Raw genomic sequence first — 27691 nt, forward strand, 5'->3', positions numbered from 1 at the left:
AACCACGCCCGAATTTGGCCTTCTTTCCTTCTGAAAAATAATTCAAATCAACGGGCCAAGTTCCCACATTTGAAACTTGAAGGATGACTTCACAGGACTTTTTGATATGATGTAGCTTGTGAAATCAGACGGCAAAAACTGAAAAGAACACACAAAGAAGAAAACAACGCAGAAAGGAGAAAGTAAGAAAATCTTTGGAAGAAACATTGATGATTCTTCTACTGATATAAGTAAACGAAATCTTAATGGCTCAACATGGACGTTCGTTGAATGCTTACTAAGAAATAAGAGCCGATGTAACTAGGACTCATGGAAACAACAAAAGAAGTAGGGTTTTGAGATTTGAAAAGAACACTATTAATGATATTATTTACTGATACATGAATACTCTGAAGGGCTATACTGCCTCCACTTTCAGTTGGAACATCATATTTCCATGTAAAAAAAGTAAAATATTACAAACAAGAGAATAAAAGAACACAATATGGTTATGTAGAAACATATATGTTCTTTCGTTTTCACTTGTATCTTAGATTTTAGACTGCTTTACCGCTTGTAGTTGTTCTACTTTTCTTCTGACGCTGAGGACATGGTAATGCAGATTTCTCACTTGTTTTTCTTTGGTGGGGTGGAAATTTGTCAAATATTACAACAGAATTATCATAAGAATCGTCACTGGATCCATTACTGGAATTGTTATCAGAATCTTCACTAAACTCATCACCAGACTCATCACTAGAGTCATCAGTAGAATCATCATCCAAGACTTGAACAGAATCACCATCTGCTTGATCAGATTCTTCCATCTTAGGCACTGTTTTTCCCTCATCAATGCTACAACTCGCAGCTTCTTTAGAGCGGAAAATGAAAACATCAAATAAGGGTTTTAAGTTGCTAGTTGACACAAAAACACACACATCACCAAGTTCCAAATTATTGTCACAAACAATGTCCATCCAACCACGCCTGAATGTGGCCTTTCCTTCTTCATATCTCAAATCAACAGTCCAAGTTCTCCCATCCGAAACTTGAAGAATGACCTCACAGGATTCCTTAATAGGACGTAGCTTGCAAAATTTAGATGGCAACCACTGGAAGGAACACAAAAATAACAAAGCATAACATGAATGAGAAAGTACAAAAAGGAATGAAGATGGAGAATATTAATGATATTATTTACTGATACATCAACAACAACAACAACAACAAAGCCTTTTCCCACTAAGTGGGGTCGGCTATATGAATCCTAGAACGCCATTGCGCTCGGTTTTGTGTCATGTCCTCCGTTAGATCCAAGTACTCTAAGTCTTTTCTTAGAGTCTCTTTCAAAGTTTTCCTAGGTCTTCCTCTACCCCTTCGGCCCTGAACCTCTGTCCAGTAGTGACATCTTCGAACCGGAGCGTCAGTAGGCCTTCTTTGCACATGTCCAAATCACCGGAACCGATTTTCTCTCATCTTTCCTTCAATTTTGGCTACTCCTACTTTACCTCGGATATCCTCATTCCCAATCTTATCCTTTCTCGTGTGCCCACACATCCCACGAAGCATCCTCATCTCCGCCACACCCATTTTTTGTACGTGTTGATGATTCACCGCCCAACATTCTGTGCCATACAACATCGCTGGCCTTATTGTCGTCCTATAAAATTTTCCCTTGAGCTTCAGTGACCTATGACGGTCACACAACACGCCGGATGCACTCTTACACTTCATCTATCCAGCTTGTATTCTATGGTTGAGATCTCCATCTAATTCTCCGTTCTCTTGCACGATAAATCTTAGGTAGCGAAAACGGTCGCTTTTTGTGATCTTCGCTAGATTGCTCCGGTCATTAGTATGGATAAGTATATAAATGGATAGAGATAGGAAAGCGAACACAAGATGTACGTGGTTCACCCAGATTGGCTACGTCCACGGAATAGAGGAGTTCTCATTAATTGTGAAGGGTTTACACAAGTACATAGGTTCAAGCTCTCCTTTAGTGAGTACAAGTGAATGATTTAGTACAAATGACATTAGGAAATATTGTGGGAGAATGATCTCGTAATCACGAAACTTCTAAGTATCGGAGTGTGGTATCGTCTTGACGTGCCTTATCTGTCTCATAGGTAGATGGGGCATCTTCTCTGGAAGTACTCTTCCTCCATCCAGGGGTGGTATCTTTAACTGGTGGAGATGCACAAGGTAATGTATCTGTTGGAAATGTGCCCTAAAGCCAATCATGTGATGATACTTTACGGATATTTCACATGTTAAACTAATCTAGTTTAACATATAAAGGGCATAAATTATTGTTTGAGCCGTCTCATATAAATGTTATATGCTTAAACGATAAAGTCCAAGGAATATGTGATTGGGAGAATGTAATCTAATGAAGTTAGATTCCTGAGACCATTCTTTCGTAGACACATCCTAAATGTTCCTGATCATAGGATTGCCAATTGGGCATTGGCAGTCCGTTAAGATCGGTACGTACTATGTCTTCTCTCAGGGAGAGTGAACAGTCTCGATTCATTGGTGTGTGTGACATCAAGACAAGTACGGTAGGTGCTCAATAGAGAATGAGTTCACTGAACGCGATCAACGAAGAGTTCTCATATTCCATGTCACATGAGAACTCATGGTTGGGATAATGCAAAGTAGTCCTTTGACCTGAGGCATCATAGTTGTCTTGTGGTTAAGACCTTGATCTTTGATTATGTCAAAGTCATCCCACCAGGAGGGTGTCCACGGCATCGTTGGGGTCAAGCCGCTTAGCTATGGAGACAAGTGAATGCGCAACAAGGGATCTCTAACCTTCAAACCGTTTGAGGGAGAATACTCTCTGATATGATTTGAATCTCTGGCCAGAGTATGAATGAGATTTGGGAATGCGTTCCTAATCACATTCAAGGTAATCATATAAGCACAAGACACACATTGGATAGTAGACATGAGAAAATAAACTATCAAACCAAACAATGTGGTCAAGAGTATTAGATTAGAGAAGGACCGTATTGCATTTGTAATCCCAGACTGAATAGGTTCTCCACCTCTTCTGATTAGCTTGGGTAACCATGACATACGGCTAGGTGTCACTCATGGTTTGTGGAAGCCCTAAACGTGTGTAATCACTAAAGGGAGAATTGAAAATAGTTTCAATTCACAATCGATGTAAAATGGTTTTAATCGCCCACTGCCTCGCTAAAAGGAACCTAATGGATCGTACACCGTGTAAGGTAGAGATGGACGAAATAAATGAAATGAGTAAGATTAATTGAATGGTTTAATTATTTATGGCAAGGATTAATTAATATGTTAATTAATCAAACGAATAAGTTCGTTAAAGACCACGGGATAGTTTTGGACCTTAAGGCCCAATGGGCTTCGAACGTCAAGCCCATTAACTTAAGTTGTATGACAATTTAATGAATAAAGATTCATTAAAGCCCAAAAGCCCAAAAATCCCTAAATGGCCGGCCATAAGGAATGAATTAGGGTTTTGGTTATTTAGGTCACTTAAAGAAGTGACTATATAAATGACTTTATAACTAAATATTCATTAAGTGAAAAATGGGTTTATTTTTGGGGAAAATAGGTGAGAATTGTCTCTCCATTTTCTCTCTAAAGAGGCCAACACCTTGGAGGGTACATCTAGCAATCCTACTACTCCAAGGTCACTCATTTCTTCTACAATCGAACCTTGGTGTCGAGAATTAGAGGTTCTCAATTTTGGGAACTTGGAGAACCTATTCTTCCATCCAAATCCATGGATCTAAGAAGCAAGGAATGAAGGCCCTTATCTCTTTGGGTGATTAGCCTTTGCTTATGCAAAGAGGAATCTACAAAGGTATTAATTTCAACTCACTTATGTTTTGAGTTGATTATTGGTTCACCAATCTACTAGGCTTTGAATTTCATGTGGTAAATGTTTTGTTTTTGAGTGCATGTAAGCATGATTCCGCCTTTAATTGTTAATTGCATGCTATATGATGTTGCTCAAATGAACATGTTTTACAAAATAATTCCTTCAAGTGGTATCAGAGCCTAGGTCTAGTAGTTGGTGAATCCTTTTGTGTTTTGTAGTTCATAAGTTTGTGATCTAAAAGTTGTAATTGTTACAAGCTTTATTCTTGCTTCTTTGAAAGTAAATTTTGTTGGAAAATTTGCTATCTCAAATGTTGTAGATGTTGTTCATATGAGCATGAATATTGGAGCTAAAATTTGATGCCATGCTTTTGGGAAAATTCGGCCAAATCCAAAGGGTGGATTTTTGGGTTCTTGTTTGACTTGTTAAAAGTGTTTTAATGTGTTCTTTGGAACCCCTAAGTACCCTAGTTTGGTTAGATGTTATTTCCCTTAAGTAAGAATGGTTTTGGAATGTTTTTGGGTGAAAAAGGTTCATGGAAAAATTTGGGTTTTTCATGGATGTTCTTCATTGTTCTTGTTGTTCTTGCCAAGAACAAAAAGGTTTGGTGTTTTGATTCAAAGTTTTGAATTATTTCATAAAGTTTATGTGATATGTTTTTAAATGATTTATTATGTATTTAAAGTGTTAAATATTTGTATAAATGATGATTGAAATAATTGTGTTTGAATTATTTCAAAAACATATCTTATCTTACATACACTTGCATGTTTTTGACAAAACTCACAAATCAACACACACACCAACCTTATCCCTCCCTAAAACCAGCCACTCCCTCAAAGGGAGTACTTTTGGGGCTTTTATGCAATTACATAAAGTTTTGATACTTTTGTGTATTTGCACTTTGGCCCAAAAGTTTACGTTTTGACGTTTAGGTCCAAAAACGCTAAAGGGCAAATTGTTTTGTTCCTTTAATGATGTTTTTGCATTATTAAAAGTTTGGGTTCTAGTTGTATTTACATGAAGTTGTGACTTTTGTGTATTATACAAAGTGACCCCAAAAGTTTTTGTTATTGCAATATGGCCCAAAAGTTGAGGTTAATTGCATGATGGCCCAAATAGGATGAGAACAAAATTGTTTTGTCTCTTTAAATGAGAATTGGATTTTCATTTTGTTTAGCTCCATTTAAATCAATCTTATGGATACAAAAACCAAATGAAAATGTTGCATTCAATTAATTAGTTAAAGTGTTAATTAATTAAAGGGTGATTATGAACCTAAGCCTAATATAATTGAGCTATGTGAAAGGCGTTTCAAATTTGTTTGAACCATGGGAATGTGTACATTAGATTTTGGTTGTAATTTGATTTGATCAAATGTTGTAAAAGGGCTTAAGCTCTTCTTTACTTTAAAGTAATTTGTTATATGCAAATGTTGTAATGAGCATAAGCTCACCTTTACTTTGAAGTACTTCTTTCTTGCTTTATACGATATGCATGAAAATGAAGTAGTTGGGTCCAACGCCCATAAGACAACACGCCTTAATGTGATTAAACGCGTAACTAAAATCAATCTTCATTCCTAGACTGAGGTTCAACACAAGGCTCGTGTTGAATCTAAACAAAGGTTCATAATCATCCTTAGGCCCTAAGGCAACTATGTAGTCCATCAAATGAATGCAAAGTTTATGTTAGTAGTATCATATACTCTTGCTTTAAAAATCGTTTTAAAAGCATAGTGGGAGTATTATGTACAACTAAAACAATGAGATGGACCAATAGTTGTTATAGGACCAAAATAGTTTTAGTAGAGCTTAAAATGTATGTTTATATGTGATGAGACCTAAAACCCTCAATCAAACCAATATTAAGTTGATAAGCGAGAGATGTTTAGAATATCTCTTCGTGGCCTTCCACCGTGGTGGGATCCAATCGTTTATGACTTGTACACCGGCTTCACCCTATCATGGGGGAGTACACAGTGCATGCTTATACTCAGGAGGAATCCATATACATATGATGAGGTGAGTGTAGGCAACGAGGATAGCTATATATCGTATCATCGTGAGGCTATTCTTGAACCCCTTCACACACTAAGCATGGTGGGAAGAACTTAACTAAGTGCAATGGAACCAATATCATATCATTGTGAGGTTACATTCTCTAGAGGCCAAATAAGATGGGTACTTGCATGAGTTGCAAATGAGTAAGCGTACTCTCTCATTATTATTGTTGCTAGCCATATATCGTATCATCGTGAGGTGGGCTTGGTAATAGTGAGCCTCCCATAACCTACTAGGAGTTTCATCCAAAACTCTCGAATTCCTATGAGGGATATGGAATTTGCCAAAAATAGTGGGTGGTGCTATTTGATTTAAAGACCCAAATCAAATGGCTTAAAATCAATCAATTTATATTCGTTATGTATTTGATTACCAATATATTTGCAAACGCTATCCAACACTTGACAAAACCGAACGTTTAGTTTACGGACTTGGTACTACAAAACCATAGATTGTCTTTAATGGCTTGTAAAAGTACCAAAGTAGTCTCATCCTCACAATCTTACTATTGATAATGTATCATTAGAAGAATATGTTAGAAAAGGTCTATCATAAAGAGGACAACACTTTTAATGTCATAATTCTTCAATTACAATTTGTTGTATGAAGAAATAGGAGTTGCTTTGAACAAACTCTTAGTCAATGCAAACACTAGTGCTTATTTCTTTGTTAAATGAACAAAGAACTTGAGAAGAAAGCACAAAGGCATGAACACTTTATGTGCCATGTTTCTTCACTTACAAATTGTTGTATGAAGAAATGAGAGTTGCCTTGTACAACTCTTGAAGGTTTGTAATTATGTTTAGAACATAATGGTTGGTTGACAAAAATAGTCCATTAACATGGACTTATGATGATTTTGAATCATTGAATGTTGAAGTGATAAACCACTTAACGAGACGGAAACTAGGCAAGGACTTCACCTTTGTTTCCCTATCCTAATCGTTCACTAAGTTTATTGTAAACTATATAGTGAACAATAACCACATACTCTCCAAAATGTTTGATGTGTATAACACAATTGAAAAAGGTTTCAAGAGAGATAGTGGGAGTTTAGGGACCATGACTAATGTAGTCAAAGGTGAAAGTCAAATAAAGAAGATAAATAACTCCAAGGGAACAAACTTTCTTTATGAAAGGATGGATATTGGAAGGGGTATTTGCAAGAAATGTCTTGCAAGTGTCAAGGACACACCTTTCGAAGGTGTTGTAAATTGTTCTTGAATAGTTCAAAACAGTTGGTTCTTCTACTTGAATGCATGATTCTGTATTAGTGACTATGTTTTACAATCGTTGTAAAAGTGTGGCTAATAAGAAGTAGAAGATAAATGAGAGAAGAGAAAGTACTTCACATTCGAAACGTGAATCAAATGTAGATCTCTGCGAAAGCAGATGGTACTTACTTCCTCATATGAACTACCAAAGAAATTGGAAAAACATAGATTGTCTTTGTATTCCAATTTTAAGGAACTAAATTCAGTCACTATGTGAAATGGATAAATGTTTTGTTTGACAAAACAATGTTCTTTATTAATCAATGATTGGATTATGGTAATCTAATTAATTATCTCTATAGTAGAGATAATATGGTGGTGTTAACTGTTTAGAAAATAATGATGCTTAAAACCCAAAAGGTTGCAAGGTAGTGACTAATCCCAACTAAAGTTGTGATACCTCTAAAAACATAAGTTATGAGTTGGTGAAAGATGGATGCTTTGGATCGTTAGATCCGGATCCAATACCTTCTTGTTAAAATTGTATAGAGGCAAAATGTTTGAATCTTTATTCTTTTGGAAAGAAGAAAGAATCACAAAGTTGTTGAGATTAATTCACTTAAATGTTAGTGGCACTTGTCCACAAACATAATATTACTCATGTTGAATTACATTCACCGAAGATCACTCTCGGTTGGACTATAGTTTATTTTGAATAAACACAAGTCCGAATACTTTGCAAAATGTTTCAAAGAATTCAAGTAATGTAAGTTGATGAGTAAGACGTCTAAAGTATTTACCTCCTTAGATTTGATCCAAGGAAAGGTAACACTTTAGATGAGTTTCCTTGAAAGATATCAAGGAAAATAGCATCATAAGATAATGTATTTCTCCATTAGGAGAAGAACGAACTTGAATAAGATTTAGTTCGTTAGATGTTATTGATGTGAAAATTTCTTGACACACAAATTAAACCCTCTTTTTGACAATTGTAGTATAGATGTAAGTAGGGTATCGTTCTAAGCCGGGGATTAGGAGGGATTGCTAATCTATTCTAAATTAATTTAAAAATATTAAACAAGACTCAAGGACACAAAACTAGGCTAAAAACTCTAATAACTCGAAACACACTTAAAATGACTCAAAATAATGAAAACAATTAAATTAAACACTAGGAACTGAAATGGATGGAAATTAAATTAAAAGACTAACAATAAAGAAAACTAAATAAATAATATAATTTAATAATGGATGGGTGTTTGGTTTTGATGAAAAGTAAATTAAACTTAATTAAATTACAGAATTTACAAAAACATGAAATTAAAATGAAAAGATAAATGACGGACTAGCTAGAGGGTTCTTCTCCACACATGACACATATGCAACCTAAATTGATTTTCAGTTGTTCTTTCAGTAAGTTGTAAATCTCAATACTCCAGATTAACCGTGAACAGCACTTTTTTAATCTTCAAGTTTTCCTTAAGTTATTGAATTGGACGGGAAAACGCATACAACAATTCAAAACATTCTTCAAAAGTCCCCTACGTGAAAAGCACAATAGAGATACAATCAAAGATCATTAAACTTTGTGAAAACTATAAGCATTGACGAGGCATTCGTAACTATGAAAAGCATGATACTCTTGCCAAGAATTTACTTAACGTGATTGTGACTAGCAACCTTTACTACTTGTGAAAATAAGTTCATAACGATTAGGTGAAATTCACTTATATTCTAGCATCAAATTCATGCATGTAAATTAAGCGTGCACTCTCAACCAACATACACAAATCAGTTTTTATACGAACGGATAAGTAAATTGAAATCACAACTTATGAAATCACAACCGAAGGTAATCAATTCATATTACAAATATATTCATGGTTTCGAATTAACCTCTAACCAACATAAATTTAATTACACATTATTAAAAACAGAAATAAAAGAGAAGTTTGGAAAAATTAAACCGAAAGAGAGAGTGCTTCAGTGTTCTGTCTGTCCCTGCGCACTGCTTCTGCTCTGCTGCCGCGCCTCTGACCTGCCCTCTGACTTCCGTCAGTCTCTCCTATCTCTCTCCCCTTTCGATTCCTCTCTCTAACCTTATTCTTCCGTCTGACCTTCTGTTTCTTTTTTTTTTCTTTTTTTCCGCACAGTTTTCTGTGCTCTCTCTCTCTCCCCACGCCTTCTTCCACGCTGCCAAAGGCAGCTTCTATCTCTCTGCCCTGCCTTCCAATCCCGTGCCTTCCTCTATTTCTATTTTTCTGCGCCTGTTTTCTGACCTCTCTCCCCTCACTGCTCTCTGCGAGCTGCCCAAAGGGCAGCGCCCTTCTCCCGCGCCTCCTCTCTCCTCGCTCTCCCTTCTACAGCTGCCTTCTGATTTCCTTTTATTTTCTGCCTTCCACTCCTCACGTTTCCACCTTGGATTCCTTTCTTTCCAGCTGCAAAGCAGCATCCTGTTGTTTTCAGAAGTGAAGAATATGGGAGTCAACGAGGTAAAAATAAATATAAATCATGATGCTCTCTTGCTCCCTCTTTGACCGACTCTCCCCATTTTTTTTGTTTATGCCGTGACATAATTCTACCAATAATCCATGACAGAATGAGAACGACTAAAGCAATTTTCGACGAATTTATTATTTAAAACTCATTTGTGCTATTTTTATTTTCTTTGCATAACAAATTCTATAAACACAAAAATAACGTAAATAGCTCAAAAATATAAGGAACTAACTAAGAAAAGACGAGTGAATTCGAAGTAAAAATATATATAAATATGATCCGATCAAATACCCCCACACTTAACTTTTGCTAGTCCTCGAGCAAAACAAAGAAAACTAGAACAAGAAGTAACAAGAAAAAAAAAACATTAGCTTCCCTCTATGTGACCCTCATAGAATTTCATTCAAGAAAACAAATCATCAAGAACCATAGCTAGCATCAAGGAACTAATCCAAGTTCATCTTCCTAATTCAAATATTAGCAGTAATCTTTAAATCATCCTTGAAGTGTAGTGTGTGAGATAGCCATGCTAATGCAATTTCAAGTTTTTATTTTTAAAATCATCATATGCAAACTAGCGACCTTCTCACTGAATATTCACTCAATCACACATGTGTTTAGTTTTAATGTGTTTCGCTCAAAGAATCAAATGTGAAATTTCTACCATAAGCTTGCATAAAGATCTCATCTCCACAATCATAATTGCAAAACTTAAATCAAGAGGACTTTTATTGGATGTAATGAGGTTTAGGGAGAGGGTTATTGAAATGAAAGAATAGGTAAACACAAGTTCCAAGCTACATTGCAAGCAATTCTTTTCTTTAGATTTATAAGAACTCAAGCTCTCCAGCAATTCTTCTAGCACCTCCAACCATACTCTTAAACTGAAACTTTAAAAACTTTTTATTTTCTTTTTATACAATCTTTCTTTTTTTTTTCTCTTTTTTTTTTTTTTTTTTTTTTTTTCTTTTTTTTTTGTTTTAATTCACAAACATGAAATACCCCCACACTTATTCTTTTGCCAAACATCTTCACAGTATTTCACAAACGTTTCTCATAAGACAATCTCGCATTGCTCGCTTGGAAATGGTAAGGAAAAATGTTTCAGGTATAAGGGTAGACATATCTGGTGATAAGAAATAAAAGGCTCAACAAACACGGCTCAAATTGGCAAACTAATGATATCATTTTTCTTTGGGAAACATGGTTATTTGGGCCATAGTGGTAAACCTAATGCCTCTATCATTTCCAAGTTCAAGCAATCAATGACAAACATTTCGAAAGATCGTTACGCAAGTTCTAGAGATGTATCTCACATAAGTTCATCACACATAAAAGAATAGGAGTGTATGAAAAATGCACACACTTTCAATCGGCTCAAAAACTCACATAGGATGTATATGGTCACTAAATTCACATATGAAGCTTTAAGTCATACTTTAGTTTCACATTAACAAGGCTATGTGCATTTGGTTTTTCAAAGATGGTCAAACATGTACAAAACTAACAAGAGAATTAGGAATTTCATAAAACACATGTTAACTAAGTTCTTGATAATCGTGATTCAAATTTGATCTAATTATATCATTGGGTCGGGAAACTAACAAAAATCTAATTCAAAACAATAAGGGAAACAAGACAATATTTTTGGATTTTTAAATTTTCCGAAATTTTTTTTTAATTTAAATTTTTTTTAAAAGAAAACAAAACTAATTAAGAACACAAAAAACAACAACACAGTTTTTTTTATTTTTTATTTTTTAAAAGAAAACAAAACTAATTAAGAACACAAAAAAAAACAACAACACAGAGACAAATGAAATTCTGGAGATTTCTACCCCCATACTTAAACTTGACATTGTCCCCAATGTCAGAAAACACTATAATGCAAATAAAATAAAAAAAATAAAAAAAAAATAAAAAAAAAATAATAAGAAACAAAATAACGCAATTGGACTGAAAACTTCCCTAATTTGCAGTAAAATCAAGCGATGACCCCCAAGCTAAAATTCTGCAATCAACTTCAAGGGTGGAAATAACCAAAAGTTCCTGCAAAGAAAAGAAATAATTCAGTTAAGTAACGCAAGAAAATGTAAAAAAAAATTGCAAATGAAAAATTGAAAATTACGATAAAAGATAATGAATAAAACTAATAAGTAATCATTGGTCGTGCTTGTTGACTTTCCACAGCTTTCCTCTTGAACAGGGTGACACTTAGCTTTTTATTTGCAAGTGATGATTTTATGCTATTGTACGGCGAGCTTTGCTCTTTGGTGATGTTGCAGTTCCTTATTTGTTCTCCAAGCAGATGTGGCAGCTTCTCTTGTTCTTCATCTCAGACTTCTTCCGCTGGGATGATTGCGCAAGCTGCATTCTTCTCTGCTTGTTTCCTCTGCATGGCGGGCAGGCACGAGGTAGAGGTATTGGTCTGTTTCTTTCTTCAATCTTTCCAAGTGCCCACCTCTTGCTCTCTTTCTCCTTGTCCTTAGTTGAGGATGAATCAGCACGTTGTCTCCACATGCTTCGAGGTATCATCTTCACTTCCCTTATAAGTGAGAAACAAAGCGAAAGCACAAGATGATGAGTACTCGAGAGCAGGTGCTGGCTGGAGAAAGGACAGGGAGAAAGCATGATATGAGATACTCTTGCTTTCAACCTTCATGATATGAAATACTTTTGCTTTGAATGGGTTGTTCGCAGGAGTATCCCAAGGAATGAGGAACACAGAGTAACTTAGGAGGATTCTTTGGGAATGCATTTTCGGAGATGAAGAAGTGTTGAGAGGGTGTGCTGAGAGAGTGTGCTTTTGCTGTGGAAGGCGAAGGTAGAAACTTATAGGACTTGTCTTCACAACCGGAACTATTCTCTCACTCATTGTCGGCAGCCGGTAGATGGATGAATAGTACAAATTACGCGCTTTCTGACAAAGCTGCCCGTAATTTCCGCAAAGCAGATTCCTCATTGATATCTGGAATCGGCGCTTCGAGCTCTGAGCATCGTCGATTGTAGAGGTAGCATGTGACACGTGCGGATAAATCTGGAAAAGAAGATTTGCCCGTGGGTTGAAGCCCAGCTTTTGAGAAAGCTAGCGTGTCTTTGACTATTGAATTTCCCTCTTCGATTTCTGAATTGGTGCTTCGACAAACTGCCCGTGATTTCCGCAAAGCTACCGGTTGCATGTGACGAGTGACAACACGTCTGGACAAAGTGATCTTTCGAAATCCGGGATTCGGCTCGTGGTTTCTGAGCAAGCCCAACTTTTAAGAAATTAAACGCCTCTTTTGAGAAAAGAATCAGGCGTTTGAGAAACGAGCCCCGACTCTTCGATTTGCGAGAGGACGCCTCTCTGAGGAGCGTCTCTCCGATTTCTTCTTTTTATAGAGGCGCTAATTGTGTTCCACAACACACTTGAGCACCCTCCTGTAAACACTCCCTTCTTGCACTTGTTTAATCTTGATCATTCCGACTCTCTTCTTTCTTCACCACCTTCAGAAAATGGCAGGCCCTTCTGATCGACGTTTTGACTTGAACATTCGTGAAGAGGTAGCTCCGCCTTCACCAGACAATATATGGCGCCCATCCTTCATATCCCCCACCGGTCCCCTTACCGTGGGGGATTCGGTGATGAAAAATGACATGACTGCTGCGGTGGTGGCCCGGAACCTTGTCACCCCCAGAGATAACAGACTGCTCGCTAGGCGGTCTGATGAATTGGCGGTTAAGGAGTCTCTGGCTCTTAGCGTGCAGTGTGCGGGTTCTGTATCCAACATGGCCCAACGCCTATTTGCTCGAACCCGTCACGTTGAATCGTTGGTGGCTGAAATACAGAGTCTCAAAGAGGAGATTAGAGGACTCAAGCATGAAAATAAACAATTGCACAAGCTTGCACACAATTATGCCACCAGCATGAAGAGAAAGATTGACCAGATGCAGGACACCGATGGTCAAATTTTACTTGATCATCGGAGGTTTGTGGGTTTGTTCCAACCGCATCTGCCTTCGTCTTCTGGAGCGGCACCGCGTAGTGAAGCTCCAACTGATCAACCTCTGCCGCCTCCTCCTTCTGTGGCCCCGCCGACTGCTGAAGCCCCGCCTACTGCTGAAGCACCACCCGACCAATGAATACTATTAGTTTACATTATTGTAAAATATTTGTACTTTTTTTTTTTTTTTTTTTTTTTTTTTTTTTTTTTTTTAATTTTTAAATTTTTTTTTTTTTTTTTTTTGCATTAATTTTAAATTTTATATTCTTTTTTTTTTTTTTTTTTTTTTTAATGTGTAAATTAATGTAAAGAGACTTTGGTTAACCTTCCCCCACACTTAAACTAAATAACACAAACTCACAGAAATCAACCAAATAACACAACTAACTAAACAAAACAAAATGAAAGCAGTAAAGATAAGGGTGGAAGAATGCAAAGCTGATTGGGTTAGTGATTCCAAAGTCTCCCTTCGTTAAATGCTTGGGTTGCCTCCCAAGAAGCGCTTGATTTAACGTCTTTAGCCGGACGCATCTTTCCTTTAAATTTCCCTCGGCTCCATTTGAACCTAAAATCAAAGAAAGAAAAATAAATCAAATATCAAAAGTAAAATACACAAACACCAATATAAACATAAACAAAAACAAAAATAAAAGGATTAGCAAAGTTGCTAATCCCCGGCAACGGCGCCAAAATTTGATGTGAAAATTTCTTGACACACAAATTAAACCCTCTTTTTGACAATTGTAGTATAGATGTAAGTAGGGTATCGTTCTAAGCCGGGGATTAGGAGGGATTGCTAATCTATTCTAAATTAATTTAAAAATATTAAACAAGACTCAAGGACACAAAACTAGGCTAAAAACTCTAATAACTCGAAACACACTTAAAATGACTCAAAATAATGAAAACAATTAAATTAAACACTAGGAACTGAAATGGATGGAAATTAAATTAAAAGACTAACAATAAAGAAAACTAAATAAATAATATAATTTAATAATGGATGGGTGTTTGGTTTTGATGAAAAGTAAATTAAACTTAATTAAATTACAGAATTTACAAAAACATGAAATTAAAATGAAAAGATAAATGACGGACTAGCTAGAGGGTTCTTCTCCACACATGACACATATGCAACCTAAATTGATTTTCAGTTGTTCTTTCAGTAAGTTGTAAATCTCAATACTCCAGATTAACCGTGAACAGCACTTTTTTAATCTTCAAGTTTTCCTTAAGTTATTGAATTGGACGGGAAAACGCATACAACAATTCAAAACATTCTTCAAAAGTCCCCTACGTGAAAAGCACAATAGAGATACAATCAAAGATCATTAAACTTTGTGAAAACTATAAGCATTGACGAGGCATTCGTAACTATGAAAAGCATGATACTCTTGCCAAGAATTTACTTAACGTGATTGTGACTAGCAACCTTTACTACTTGTGAAAATAAGTTCATAACGATTAGGTGAAATTCACTTATATTCTAGCATCAAATTCATGCATGTAAATTAAGCGTGCACTCTCAACCAACATACACAAATCAGTTTTTATACGAACGGATAAGTAAATTGAAATCACAACTTATGAAATCACAACCGAAGGTAATCAATTCATATTACAAATATATTCATGGTTTCGAATTAACCTCTAACCAACATAAATTTAATTACACATTATTAAAAACAGAAATAAAAGAGAAGTTTGGAAAAATTAAACCGAAAGAGAGAGTGCTTCAGTGTTCTGTCTGTCCCTGCGCACTGCTTCTGCTCTGCTGCCGCGCCTCTGACCTGCCCTCTGACTTCCGTCAGTCTCTCCTATCTCTCTCCCCTTTCGATTCCTCTCTCTAACCTTATTCTTCCGTCTGACCTTCTGTTTCTTTTTTTTTTCTTTTTTTCCGCACAGTTTTCTGTGCTCTCTCTCTCTCCCCACGCCTTCTTCCACGCTGCCAAAGGCAGCTTCTATCTCTCTGCCCTGCCTTCCAATCCCGTGCCTTCCTCTATTTCTATTTTTCTGCGCCTGTTTTCTGACCTCTCTCCCCTCACTGCTCTCTGCGAGCTGCCCAAAGGGCAGCGCCCTTCTCCCGCGCCTCCTCTCTCCTCGCTCTCCCTTCTACAGCTGCCTTCTGATTTCCTTTTATTTTCTGCCTTCCACTCCTCACGTTTCCACCTTGGATTCCTTTCTTTCCAGCTGCAAAGCAGCATCCTGTTGTTTTCAGAAGTGAAGAATATGGGAGTCAACGAGGTAAAAATAAATATAAATCATGATGCTCTCTTGCTCCCTCTTTGACCGACTCTCCCCATTTTTTTTGTTTATGCCGTGACATAATTCTACCAATAATCCATGACAGAATGAGAACGACTAAAGCAATTTTCGACGAATTTATTATTTAAAACTCATTTGTGCTATTTTTATTTTCTTTGCATAACAAATTCTATAAACACAAAAATAACGTAAATAGCTCAAAAATATAAGGAACTAACTAAGAAAAGACGAGTGAATTCGAAGTAAAAATATATATAAATATGATCCGATCAGTTATCTATTACCCATATATAGGATATATACTTCTAAAAACAATATGATTGTCAATGAGAAGATCTTCCAATATTTTCATGACTCCATAAGATGTAGTTGGAAAAGAAAGACAAATCTTAAGCATGTTAAAGATTTGGGGTTGTGTGCTAACAAGCAATATTTGTTTGATAATAATCTTGTAGGATATCCTTAAAATAACTTTTGGATATCGCTTCTATAAACCAACTAACAAATGTTGTTTTGTTGGATAGTTCATTGTAATTCTACAATGTGATTTGCCTAAAAGCAAATGAACGAGAGATAGAACTCAAAGAATGGGTTCTTTGAGAGACAAGAAAGTAATCAACAAATATAACAACCTAGTTCCTATACCACAAGCTCCAAGGTAGTCGATAAGGATTTAAAAACCGTCTCAGTTGAATGGTTTTGAACTTTATGACTATGTCATAGAGTTGCACCTCTTAATTCGAAAGAAATAAGAATGAAAATCCTTATGACTACATTGAGTGCATATACGATATATACTCAAGGAAATGGTAAAGTACCATTTGACTCGAAATAATGAAACCTTCAAAGCTAATTGGTAGCTTAAGGTGACTACAATCAAAGAGAATGGTTGACTTTAAAGGAACCATTTTTGACGTAGTCTTAGTTTCAATTAATTCGAAGATTGTTAGCTACAACTAAATGGTGATTCAATGTTTTGACATAATATGGGTTTCCGAAACCATTATTAAGATAGTCTTGATAATATATGTCTAAAACTATGAATCACAAGACATGAAAGTTGTAGAGATCCATCCATCATGGATCTTAGCAAGTTAGTGGGAGCTATTTGCATTTTATGAGAAAAAGGATCAAATCGTTTGATTTCTCATAAAGATGTAAATGAATCTTTTGTTTACTAGTTTTACAAAAGATTAGTGGGAGTTAATCATGTTCCTAAAAATTTAAATATATATGATATATTAATTTTGGAAATGAAAAGAATACTTCTTCGTTAAAGTTATGACTTTAATACATTATATGAAGATAGAATGTATATGGGAGATATAGTCTATATACATGGGATGGAAATCTATAATGATATATTTCATGATATAATTGGATTATATCAATCCCTAATAATAGACAATGGATGCTAGGAAGTTTCTCATATGATGATAAACTTCAATAGAAGGACGATTCTAGTGAGACTAGTAAGTTGCCCTTCTCAAAGGGAACGTGCCCCTTTGACTCCCAAAGAAATAATGCGTAAATAGAATCCTTTATGCATACGCAGAAAGGTGATTTATGTATTTCATATTGTATGAAAAACATTGATATGAGTTGTACCTAGAACGGTACAAGATGATATCAGTGCAAGCCCAGGATCAGAACCATGGCAACTGTCAAGTGAGTCCTTAAGTATTTAAGAAATACTAAAGGATAAATTCCTCAAAGATCGAGGAAGAATTAGAGTAACGTAATGGAAGCGTAAATGTATTAGATTATGAATCTAATCCATCATTGGATGTTTCTTCATTATGAATGAAGAGATAAACAGATATCTCTTTATTATGACTAAAGAGATATTTGGATGGAAACATTAAAGTAATGACTTTAGTGTGTTCCATTATGAATGCAAGATATATTGCCATATAGAAGTTTACAACAATGTTGTTTGGATGGGAAAGTTCATTTATGAACTCTCTATTCGATTCCAACCAGAAAGTGTATGACACTAATGGGGCGATAGCTCAAGCCTGGGAATCAAGGTCTCATCAAGATCCGAACACAAATGAGAGACTGAACCACATGATTGAGAATCATGTATAATGGTGACGTCGTTATTCTCAAGGTTGCTTCTGTGGATAACACATATAGATATCCACTGTCTAGGCCTACTATTCAGCCATTTATGAAATGACTACAGAAGAGATATCATCATTGATGATCAAGCTGATTGGCTCTAGTGCAAGTGGGAGATTGTTGGAAATGTGCCCTAAAGCCAATCATGTGATGATACTTTACGGATATTTCACATGTTAAACTAATCTAGTTTAACATATAAAGGGCATAAATTATTGTTTGAGCCGTCTCATATAAATGTTATATGCTTAAACGATAAAGTCCAAGGAATATGTGATTGGGAGAATGTAATCTAATGAAGTTAGATTCCTGAGACCATTCTTTCGTAGACACATCCTAAATGTTCCTGATCATAGGATTGCCAATTGGGCATTGGCAGTCCGTTAAGATCGGTACGTACTATGTCTTCTCTCAGGGAGAGTGAACAGTCTCGATTCATTGGTGTGTGTGACATCAAGACAAGTACGGTAGGTGCTCAATAGAGAATGAGTTCACTGAACGCGATCAACGAAGAGTTCTCATATTCCATGTCACATGAGAACTCATGGTTGGGATAATGCAAAGTAGTCCTTTGACCTGAGGCATCATAGTTGTCTTGTGGTTAAGACCTTGATCTTTGATTATGTCAAAGTCATCCCACCAGGAGGGTGTCCACGGCATCGTTGGGGTCAAGCCGCTTAGCTATGGAGACAAGTGAATGCGCAACAAGGGATCTCTAACCTTCAAACCGTTTGAGGGAGAATACTCTCTGATATGATTTGAATCTCTGGCCAGAGTATGAATGAGATTTGGGAATGCGTTCCTAATCACATTCAAGGTAATCATATAAGCACAAGACACACATTGGATAGTAGACATGAGAAAATAAACTATCAAACCAAACAATGTGGTCAAGAGTATTAGATTAGAGAAGGACCGTATTGCATTTGTAATCCCAGACTGAATAGGTTCTCCACCTCTTCTGATTAGCTTGGGTAACCATGACATACGGCTAGGTGTCACTCATGGTTTGTGGAAGCCCTAAACGTGTGTAATCACTAAAGGGAGAATTGAAAATAGTTTCAATTCACAATCGATGTAAAATGGTTTTAATCGCCCACTGCCTCGCTAAAAGGAACCTAATGGATCGTACACCGTGTAAGGTAGAGATGGACGAAATAAATGAAATGAGTAAGATTAATTGAATGGTTTAATTATTTATGGCAAGGATTAATTAATATGTTAATTAATCAAACGAATAAGTTCGTTAAAGACCACGGGATAGTTTTGGACCTTAAGGCCCAATGGGCTTCGAACGTCAAGCCCATTAACTTAAGTTGTATGACAATTTAATGAATAAAGATTCATTAAAGCCCAAAAGCCCAAAAATCCCTAAATGGCCGGCCATAAGGAATGAATTAGGGTTTTGGTTATTTAGGTCACTTAAAGAAGTGACTATATAAATGACTTTATAACTAAATATTCATTAAGTGAAAAATGGGTTTATTTTTGGGGAAAATAGGTGAGAATTGTCTCTCCATTTTCTCTCTAAAGAGGCCAACACCTTGGAGGGTACATCTAGCAATCCTACTACTCCAAGGTCACTCATTTCTTCTACAATCGAACCTTGGTGTCGAGAATTAGAGGTTCTCAATTTTGGGAACTTGGAGAACCTATTCTTCCATCCAAATCCATGGATCTAAGAAGCAAGGAATGAAGGCCCTTATCTCTTTGGGTGATTAGCCTTTGCTTATGCAAAGAGGAATCTACAAAGGTATTAATTTCAACTCACTTATGTTTTGAGTTGATTATTGGTTCACCAATCTACTAGGCTTTGAATTTCATGTGGTAAATGTTTTGTTTTTGAGTGCATGTAAGCATGATTCCGCCTTTAATTGTTAATTGCATGCTATATGATGTTGCTCAAATGAACATGTTTTACAAAATAATTCCTTCAGTATCAATTTCACTTGAAGCTTACTTGTAGTTTCAGGCTTGGTCAAGCGCGATACAAACCATGTAGTAGGAGTCCCCCAAGTCGCCGAGCTAGGGGATCTGCTGAAAGAGGTGATAGACAAGGTAAGCAATCATAACTCCGGCTGATTGTTCACAGTCTCCCTATCTTGCAGGCAACATGAAGGATAAAGAGAAGAAAATGAGAAGAGATGATATGGGATACTTTTTCTTTTGAAGAAGTAACTTTCCACAGGCTTATTCTTGAACTGAGCTGAAGGGTTTTCTGGTTTCCTCCAGAGTATAAGGCCGACTGAAGAATTTGAGGGTCAAAACAAGTCCATCAAATCTAGAGTACGTTCAACCCTGCTGATATGGGATACTTTTGCTTTGACAGAGTAATGGATGTATCGGCACGTGTGCTGTTACGCTTGTCTCCACATGCTTCCTTGTATCCTTCTCCCTTGCCCTATCTGTTCCTCAGGCAGATGCGGTATCTTCCCTGGAAGCATAAGATGTTGAAGATAAGTACTCGAGAGCAATGTCAGGTAAGTAATCAGGTAAGGGGTTCCAGGCAGTCAGTTCCTGGTTGGAAGCTTGATTCCAAGTACTGACTGATTGCTCTCTTTCTCCTTGTCTTGCAAGTAAGAACAAGGTCAAAGGAAAAGACAGGGAAAAAGCATGATATGGGATACTCTTGCTTTTAACCCTGATGATATGAGATATTCTTGCTCTAGTATAGCTTGTTTGCAGAGGTATTATCGGGGGGAAAGAAAGCTGAATATTTCGAAAGGCTTCGTTGGGAGTGCCCTCTCAGATATGAGGAAGGGTTGAGCATTTTTGCAGGTCTGCCTGTCCGTTGGGGATGGAGGTCGACATATATAGGAGTCTCCTTAACAACAAGTAGTAATGTTATTCCTTTACCCTACTTGGTCATAGCACAGTAGTGGGAGCTGCCAGCTTCACATGTTTTAACGTTGTCAGAGCACTTTGAAAAAGTGGTTTGTGGTATCTGGAAAGCTGATGTTGCGTGTGAAGATTACAGACAGCTTTATCCAAGGAGATCCGACTCTTGAAGTTGGGAAAGTGTTGCCTCTTCGGTTTTCGAACAAGCAATCTTATCGGGGATCTGGCTCTCGAGATTCGGAGAACGATGCCTCTTCGATTTTTGAGAAAGCAATCATGTTGGGGGTCTGGCTCTCGAGATTCGGAGAGCGGTGGCTCTTCGATTTTTAGGAAAGTAATCATGTTGGGAGTCTGGCTCTCGAGATTCGAAGGGCGGTGCCTCTTCGATTTTGGAGCAAGCAATCTTATTGGGAGTGTTTTCTCGAATGTGAGTGAAGGTTGGGCATGTTTGCTAGTCTACCTTGCCACGAAGCACAGAGGTTGACACACATGGACTTTCCAATTATCCAGCAATGGTACTGTTCCTTTACCCTCTTCGATTTTTTAGAAAGTAGGCATGTTGGGAGTCTGGCTCTCGAGATTCGGAGGACGGTGCCTCTTCGATTTTGGAGCAAGCAATCTTGTTGGGAATGTTTTCTCGAATGTGATTAAAGGTTGGGCATGTTTGCTAGTCTACCTTGCCACGAAGCGCAGAGGTTGACACACAGGGACTTTCCAATTATCCAGTGGTGGTACTGTTCCTTTACCCTTGTGGGTAATAATATGGTAGCTAGACCTTCAAAATTTATATGTCTAAACTTTGTTAGTGTTGTTTCTTTGCTATTCTTTTACCCTTCTTGGTCAGAGCGATGTAGTGGGAGCTGCAAGCTTCACGTGTTCAACTTTGGCAGAGAACTTTGACAAAGTTATCTGTGGTACCCATGAGCTACTATTGCGTGTGGGAAGTGGGTGATTGAACAGTAAGACTCATGTGCTTTCTACTTCACCAGAAGTCTTCGACCGAATGCCCATAATTTCCGCAAAGCTGAGTGTGCGTGTGACAGGTGCTGACAAGGCTGGAAAAGTAGGTGCCTCTTCGATTTCTGAGATCGACCCTCGTGGTCTCTGAGCAGCCCAGCTTTTGAGAAAGCAAGCGCCTCTTCGATTTCTGAGATCGGCCTTCGTGGTCTTTGCACAGCCCAGCTTTTGAGAAAGCAAACGCCTCTTCGATTTCTAAGATCGACCCTCGTGGTATCTGAGCAGCCTTGCTTTTGAGAAAGCAAACGCCTCTTCGATTTCTGAGCAGGCGCCTCTTCGATTTCTGAAGCTCCATCGAGCGCAGATTTTTATAGAGGCTGGCATTAAGTTCCAAAGCACCCTTGAATCTCCACCAGTAGAAGCTCCATTCTTGCACTTCTAAGATCTTGATTTGTCCGACCTCTTCTCTCTTCAACACCTTTGAAAATGTCTGGCCCCTTCGACCGTCGTTTTGACTTGAACCTTGTTGAAGAGGCAGCCCCGCCTTCTCCTGACAACATATGGCGTCCATCCTTCGTCTCCCCTACTGGTCCTCTTACCGTTGGGGATTCCGTGATGAAGAATGATATGACCGCTGCGGTGGTGGCCAGGAACCTTCTCACTCCCAAAGATAACAGACTACTTTCCAAACGGTCTGATGAGTTAGCTGTTAAGGATTCTCTGGCTCTCAGTGTTCAGTGTGCAGGTTCTGTGTCTAATATGGCCCAACGCCTATTTGCTCGAACCCGCCAAGTTGAATCATTGGCGGCTGAAGTGATGAGTCTCAAACAGGAGATTAGAGGGCTCAAGCATGAGAATAAACAGTTGCACCGGCTCGCACATGACTATGCTACAAACATGAAGAGAAAGCTTGACCAGATGAAGGAATCTGATGGTCAGGTTTTACTTGATCATCAGAGATTTGTGGGTTTATTCCAAAGGCATTTATTGCCTTCGTCTTCTGGGGCTGTACCGCGTAATGAAGCTCCAAATGATCAACCTCTGGTGCCTCCTCCTTCTAGGGTTCTGTCCAGTACTGAGGCTCCGAATGATCCCCCTCCGGTGCCTTCTCTTTCTGGGGCTCTACCGACTGCTGAGACTTCTCCTAAGCAACCTTTGTGAAGGCTCCCTCTTGTTTGTTTATTTTGACTTATGTATATGTACATATTTGTAGCTTATCGGGGATATCAATAAATAAGCTTTCCTTCATTTCAACGTATTATGTTAAATACACCAAAGCCTTCTTCGCTAAGTTCTTTGAATTTTCTTTTGTTGAAGCTTTGTGAGTGGAGCATGTAGGTTGAGATAGTGTTCCCTTAATTTCCTGAGTGAGGAAAACTTCTCGGTTGGAGACTTGGAAAATCCAAGTCATTGAGTGGGATCGGCTATATGAATCTTAGAACGCCATTGTGCTCGGTCCTGTGTCATGTCCTTCGTTAGATCCAAGTACTCTAAGTCTTTTCTTAGAGTCTCTTCCAAAGTTTTCCTAGGTCTTCCTCTACCCCTTCGGTCCTGAACCTCTGTCCCATAGTCGCATCTTCTAATCGGAGCGTCAGTAGGCCTTCTTTGCACATGTCCAAACCACCGTAACCGATTTTCTCTCATCTTTCCTTCAATTTCGGCTACTCCTACTTTACCCCGGATATCCTCATTCCTAATCTTATCCTTTCTCGTGTGCCCACACATCCAACGAAGTATCCTCATCTCCGCTACACCCATTTTGTGTACGTGTTGATGCTTCACCGCCCAACATTCTGTGCCATACAGCATCGCCGGCCTTATTGCCGTCCTATAAAATTTTTCCTTGAGCTTCAGTGGCATACGGCGGTCACACAACACGCCGGATGCACTCTTCCACTTCATCCATCCAGCTTGTATTCTATGGTTGAGATCTCCATCTAATTCTCCGTTCTTTTGCAAGATAGATCCTAGGTAACGAAAACGGTCGCTCTTTGGTATTTCTTGATCTCCGATCCTCACCCCTAACTCGTTTTGGCCTCCATTTGCACTGAACTTGCACTCCATATATTCTGTCTTTGATCGGCTTAGGCGAAGACCTTTAGATTCCAACTCTTCTCTCTAAAGGTTAAGCTTTGCATTTACCCCTTCCTGAGTTTCATCTATCAACACTATATCATCTGCGAAAAGCATACACCAAGGAATATCATCTTGAATATGTCCTGTTAACTCATCCATTACCAACGCAAAAAGGTAAGGACTTAAGGATGAGCCTTGATGTAATCCTACAGTTATGGGAAAGCTTTCAGTTTGTCCTTCATGAGTTCTTACGGCAGTCTTTGCTCCTTCATACATATCCTTTATAGCTTGGATATATGCTACTCGTACTCCTTTCTTCTCTAAAATCCTCCAAAGAAGGTCTCTTGGGACCCTATCATACGCTTTCTCCAAATCTATAAAGACCATGTGTAAATCCTTTTTCCCATCTCTATATTTTTCCATCAATCTTCGTAAGAGATAAATTGCCTCCATGGTTGAGCGCCCTGGCATGAACCCGAATTGGTTGTCCGAAACCCGTGTCTCTTGCCTCAATCTATGCTCAATGACTCTCTCCCAGAGCTTCATTGTATGACTCATTAGCTTAATACCTCTATAGTTCATGCAATTTTGTACGTCGCCCTTATTCTTGTAGATAGGCACCAAAGTGCTCGTTCGCCACTCATTTGGCATCTTCTTCGTTTTCAAAATCCTATTGAAAAGGTCAGTGAGCCATGTTATACCTGTCTCTCCCAAAACTTTCCACACTTCGATTGGTATATCGTCTGGGCCTATTGCTTTTCTATGCTTCATCTTCTTCAAAGCTACAACCACTTCTTCCTTCCGGATTCGACGATAAAAAGAGTAGTTTCTACACTCTTCTGAGTTACTCAACTCCCCTAAAGAAGCACTCCTTTCATGTCCTTCATTGAAAAGATTATGAAAATAACCTCTCCATCTGTCTTTAACCGCGTTCTCTGTAGCAAGAACATTTCCATCCTCATCCTTGATGCACCTCACTTGGTTTAGGTCCCTTGTCTTCTTTTCCCTTACTCTAGCTAGTTTATAGATATCCAACTCTCCTTCTTTGGTATCTAGTCGTTTATACATATCGTCGTAAGCCGCTAACTTAGCTTCTCTCACAGCTTTCTTCGCCTCTTGCTTCGCTTTTCTATACCTTTCACCATTTTCATCAGTCCTATCCTTGTATAAGGCTTTACAACATTCCTTCTTAGCCTTCACCTTTGTTTGTACCTCCTCATTCCACCACCAAGATTCCTTTTGGTGTGGGGCAAAGCCCTTGGACTCTCCTAATACCTCTTTTGCTACTTTTCGGATACAACTAGCCATGGAATCCCACATTTGGCTAGCTTCCCCATCTCTATCCCACACACACTGGGTGATTACTTTCTCTTTGAAAATGACTTGTTTTTCTTCTTTTAGATTTCACCATCTAGTCCTTGGGCACTTCCAAGTCTTGTTCTTTTGTCTCACTCTTTTGATATGAACATCCATCACCAACAAGCGATGTTGATTAGCCACGCTCTCTCCTGGTATAACTTTGCAATCCTTACAAGTTATACGATCCTCTTTCCTCATTAGAAGAAAATCTATTTGTGTTTTTGACGACCCACTCTTGTAGGTGATCACATGTTCTTCTCTCTTCTTAAAGAAGGTGTTGGCTAAGAAGAGATCATATGCCATTGAAAAATCCAAGATAGCTTCCCCATCCTCGTTTCTCTCCCCAAAACCATGGCCACCATGAAAACCTCCATAGTTGCCTGTCTCCCTGCCCACGTGTCCATTTAAATCTCCTCCTATAAATAACTTCTCCGTCTGAGCAATTCCTTGCACCAAGTCTCCAAGGTCTTCCCAAAATTTCTCCTTCGAACTCGTATCCAACCCTACTTGAGGTGCGTATGCACTAATCACATTGATAAGTTCTTGTCCTATTACAATCTTGATTGCCATGATTCTATCTCCTACCCTCTTGACATCTACAACATCTTGTGTCAAGGTCTTGTCCACGATGATGCCAACACCGTTTCTCGTTCTATTTGTGCCCGAATACCAAAGTTTAAACCCTGAGTTTTCTAGATCCTTTGCCTTACTACCAACCCACTTAGTTTCTTGTAGGCACATAATATTTATCCTTCTCCTCACCATAACTTCCACTACTTCCATAGATTTTCCCATTAAGGTTCCTATATTCCACGTTCCTAAACGCATTTTGCTCTCTTGAACTCTACCCTTCTGTTCTAGCTTCTTCACCCTCCCCCGTCTAATAGGATCAAAGTACTTCTTTTGTGTGTCCCGTGTAAAGTTGATAGGAGCATATGCTCCCAAACAACTTTGAGTGGAGTCGTTCGAAAAGAAGTTTATATGGCCCCCTTGCTCATTTAACACTGCATCCGGGTGCCGATGGAGATACAGCGACCCTTGCTCACTTATCACTGTGCTCGGGCCACACAGCGCGCCACTTACGGGTGACGCCCTAGCTTTAGCGCAATTTTGTTCTGAATTCATTTTCATAAGGATTCGACGTGATCATGGAGTGCCGGCTGTCGACTACCTGACGCCCTCCCCCTCCTCCTTTATCCGGGCTTGGGACCGGCAATGTAAGTACATAGGCGGAGTTTATTTACTGATACATGAATGCAAAATTTTATAAAGTTTACCAGAAGCCCAGAGTTGATATAACTGAGCCTCATGACAACAATGAAAGAAGGGTTTTGTGATTTGAAAGCAATAGCTCTCCGAAGAGCTCCAACCTCTCCACTTGGAGTGCTAGACGTGACTCCATATTTTTCAGTTGGAAAATCACACTTTCCTGTAAAACAATTTACAGTAGGATATTACAGATTAGCTGAAAACACAATAGGTAATACAAATAGAAGCATACATGTCTACATGTCATTTTAGTTTCACTTCCGGTGAGATTTTATAATGCTTACCACTCGAACTTGTTATCCTTTTCTTGTGAGGCTGAGGATATGGCAATGTAGATTTCTCCCTTGTTTTTCTTGGGCAAGGTAAAAATTTATCTAAGATCATAGCAGAATTATCATCAGAACCATCACCGGACTTGTAACTCGAATCATCACCATAATCGTCACTAGAATCATTTGCAGAATTGTCACGAGATTCATCATGAGAAGTTAGTTCCATCTTTGGCATTGTTAATGGATATTCAATCTCCGTGCAACTTTTATCAAATATGCACACATTGAATTTGGAATTCCCCTCATATCGAAAAACCAGCCAGTGACCGCAGTCTAGAGAGTAAAATTTGGAAAACTCTGGCCAACCATTGTCAAACCAAACCTCACCATCCCATCTTCTAAGTTCTACTATCCATTCTGAACCACTTGGAAGCTTAAGACATACTGGATTTGATATTCCTTCACCATATTTCATCACAAATTTCTTTGGAATTCTCTGCATAGCAGAAAACATCCCAAGTAACTGATCAAAAAATTGTGAAAAAAATATCTTCGTTTTTGTTGCTGATAAACAAACATAATCGTAATCATAAAATAACTGCAGCGGACGTTTTTCACACGCATAAGAAACGGATAATACTTTCTCACTTGGTGTAGCCACACATGTATGGATGACGAGAGAGAGAGAGAGACTCTTACAAATTTTCTGTCTTTGGAAGTGTCCTCGAGAATGATTTTGAAAAAATGGGGAGTCGTCGGAGAAAATATTGGCCGGTTAATATTTTCCGGGGGAACGGAAGCCATAGACGTTGAATCAAAGGTCTATCAAAACAGCACTACCAGTTTGTAGACGGAGAGCCCTATTCACTAGGTTGTATCGATCTGAGGGTGGGGTGTTGGAGTACATAATTTTACCCCAAAAAAG

At 38.1% G+C, this 27691-nt stretch overlaps 1 protein-coding gene across 1 annotated transcript; it reads right to left on the reverse strand.

Moving 5' to 3' along the window:
* Positions 1 to 341: 341 nt before the first annotated feature.
* LOC126605440 (B3 domain-containing transcription factor VRN1-like) lies at positions 342 to 27691 on the reverse strand. The gene is made up of 4 exons (XM_050272842.1): positions 27466 to 27691; positions 26779 to 27262; positions 26503 to 26654; positions 342 to 1091 (listed from the first exon to the last, which is right to left on the reverse strand). Exons 1-4 carry the CDS (start codon positions 27568 to 27570, stop codon positions 537 to 539), a joined length of 1296 nt encoding a protein of 431 aa, XP_050128799.1. The 5' UTR covers positions 27571 to 27691; the 3' UTR covers positions 342 to 536.

Source organism: Malus sylvestris, chromosome 15 (genome assembly GCF_916048215.2).
Source record: "Malus sylvestris chromosome 15, drMalSylv7.2, whole genome shotgun sequence".
Classification (NCBI taxonomy): domain Eukaryota; kingdom Viridiplantae; phylum Streptophyta; class Magnoliopsida; order Rosales; family Rosaceae; genus Malus; species Malus sylvestris.

What these genes read in the sequence shown, in the direction of transcription:
- LOC126605440 (XM_050272842.1), bottom strand. Translation starts at nt 27,570, where the DNA reads ATGGCTTCCGTTCCCCCGGAAAATATTAACCGGCCAATATTTTCTCCG. An exon ending in CTTCCAAAGACAGAAAATTT is followed by an intron (nt 27,263 to 27,465) that starts GTAAGAGTCTCT and finishes TCTGCTATGCAG; the next exon opens with AGAATTCCAAAGAAATTTGT. An exon ending in AAGGATAACAAGTTCGAGTG is followed by an intron (nt 26,655 to 26,778) that starts GTAAGCATTATA and finishes ATTGTTTTACAG; the next exon opens with GAAAGTGTGATTTTCCAACT.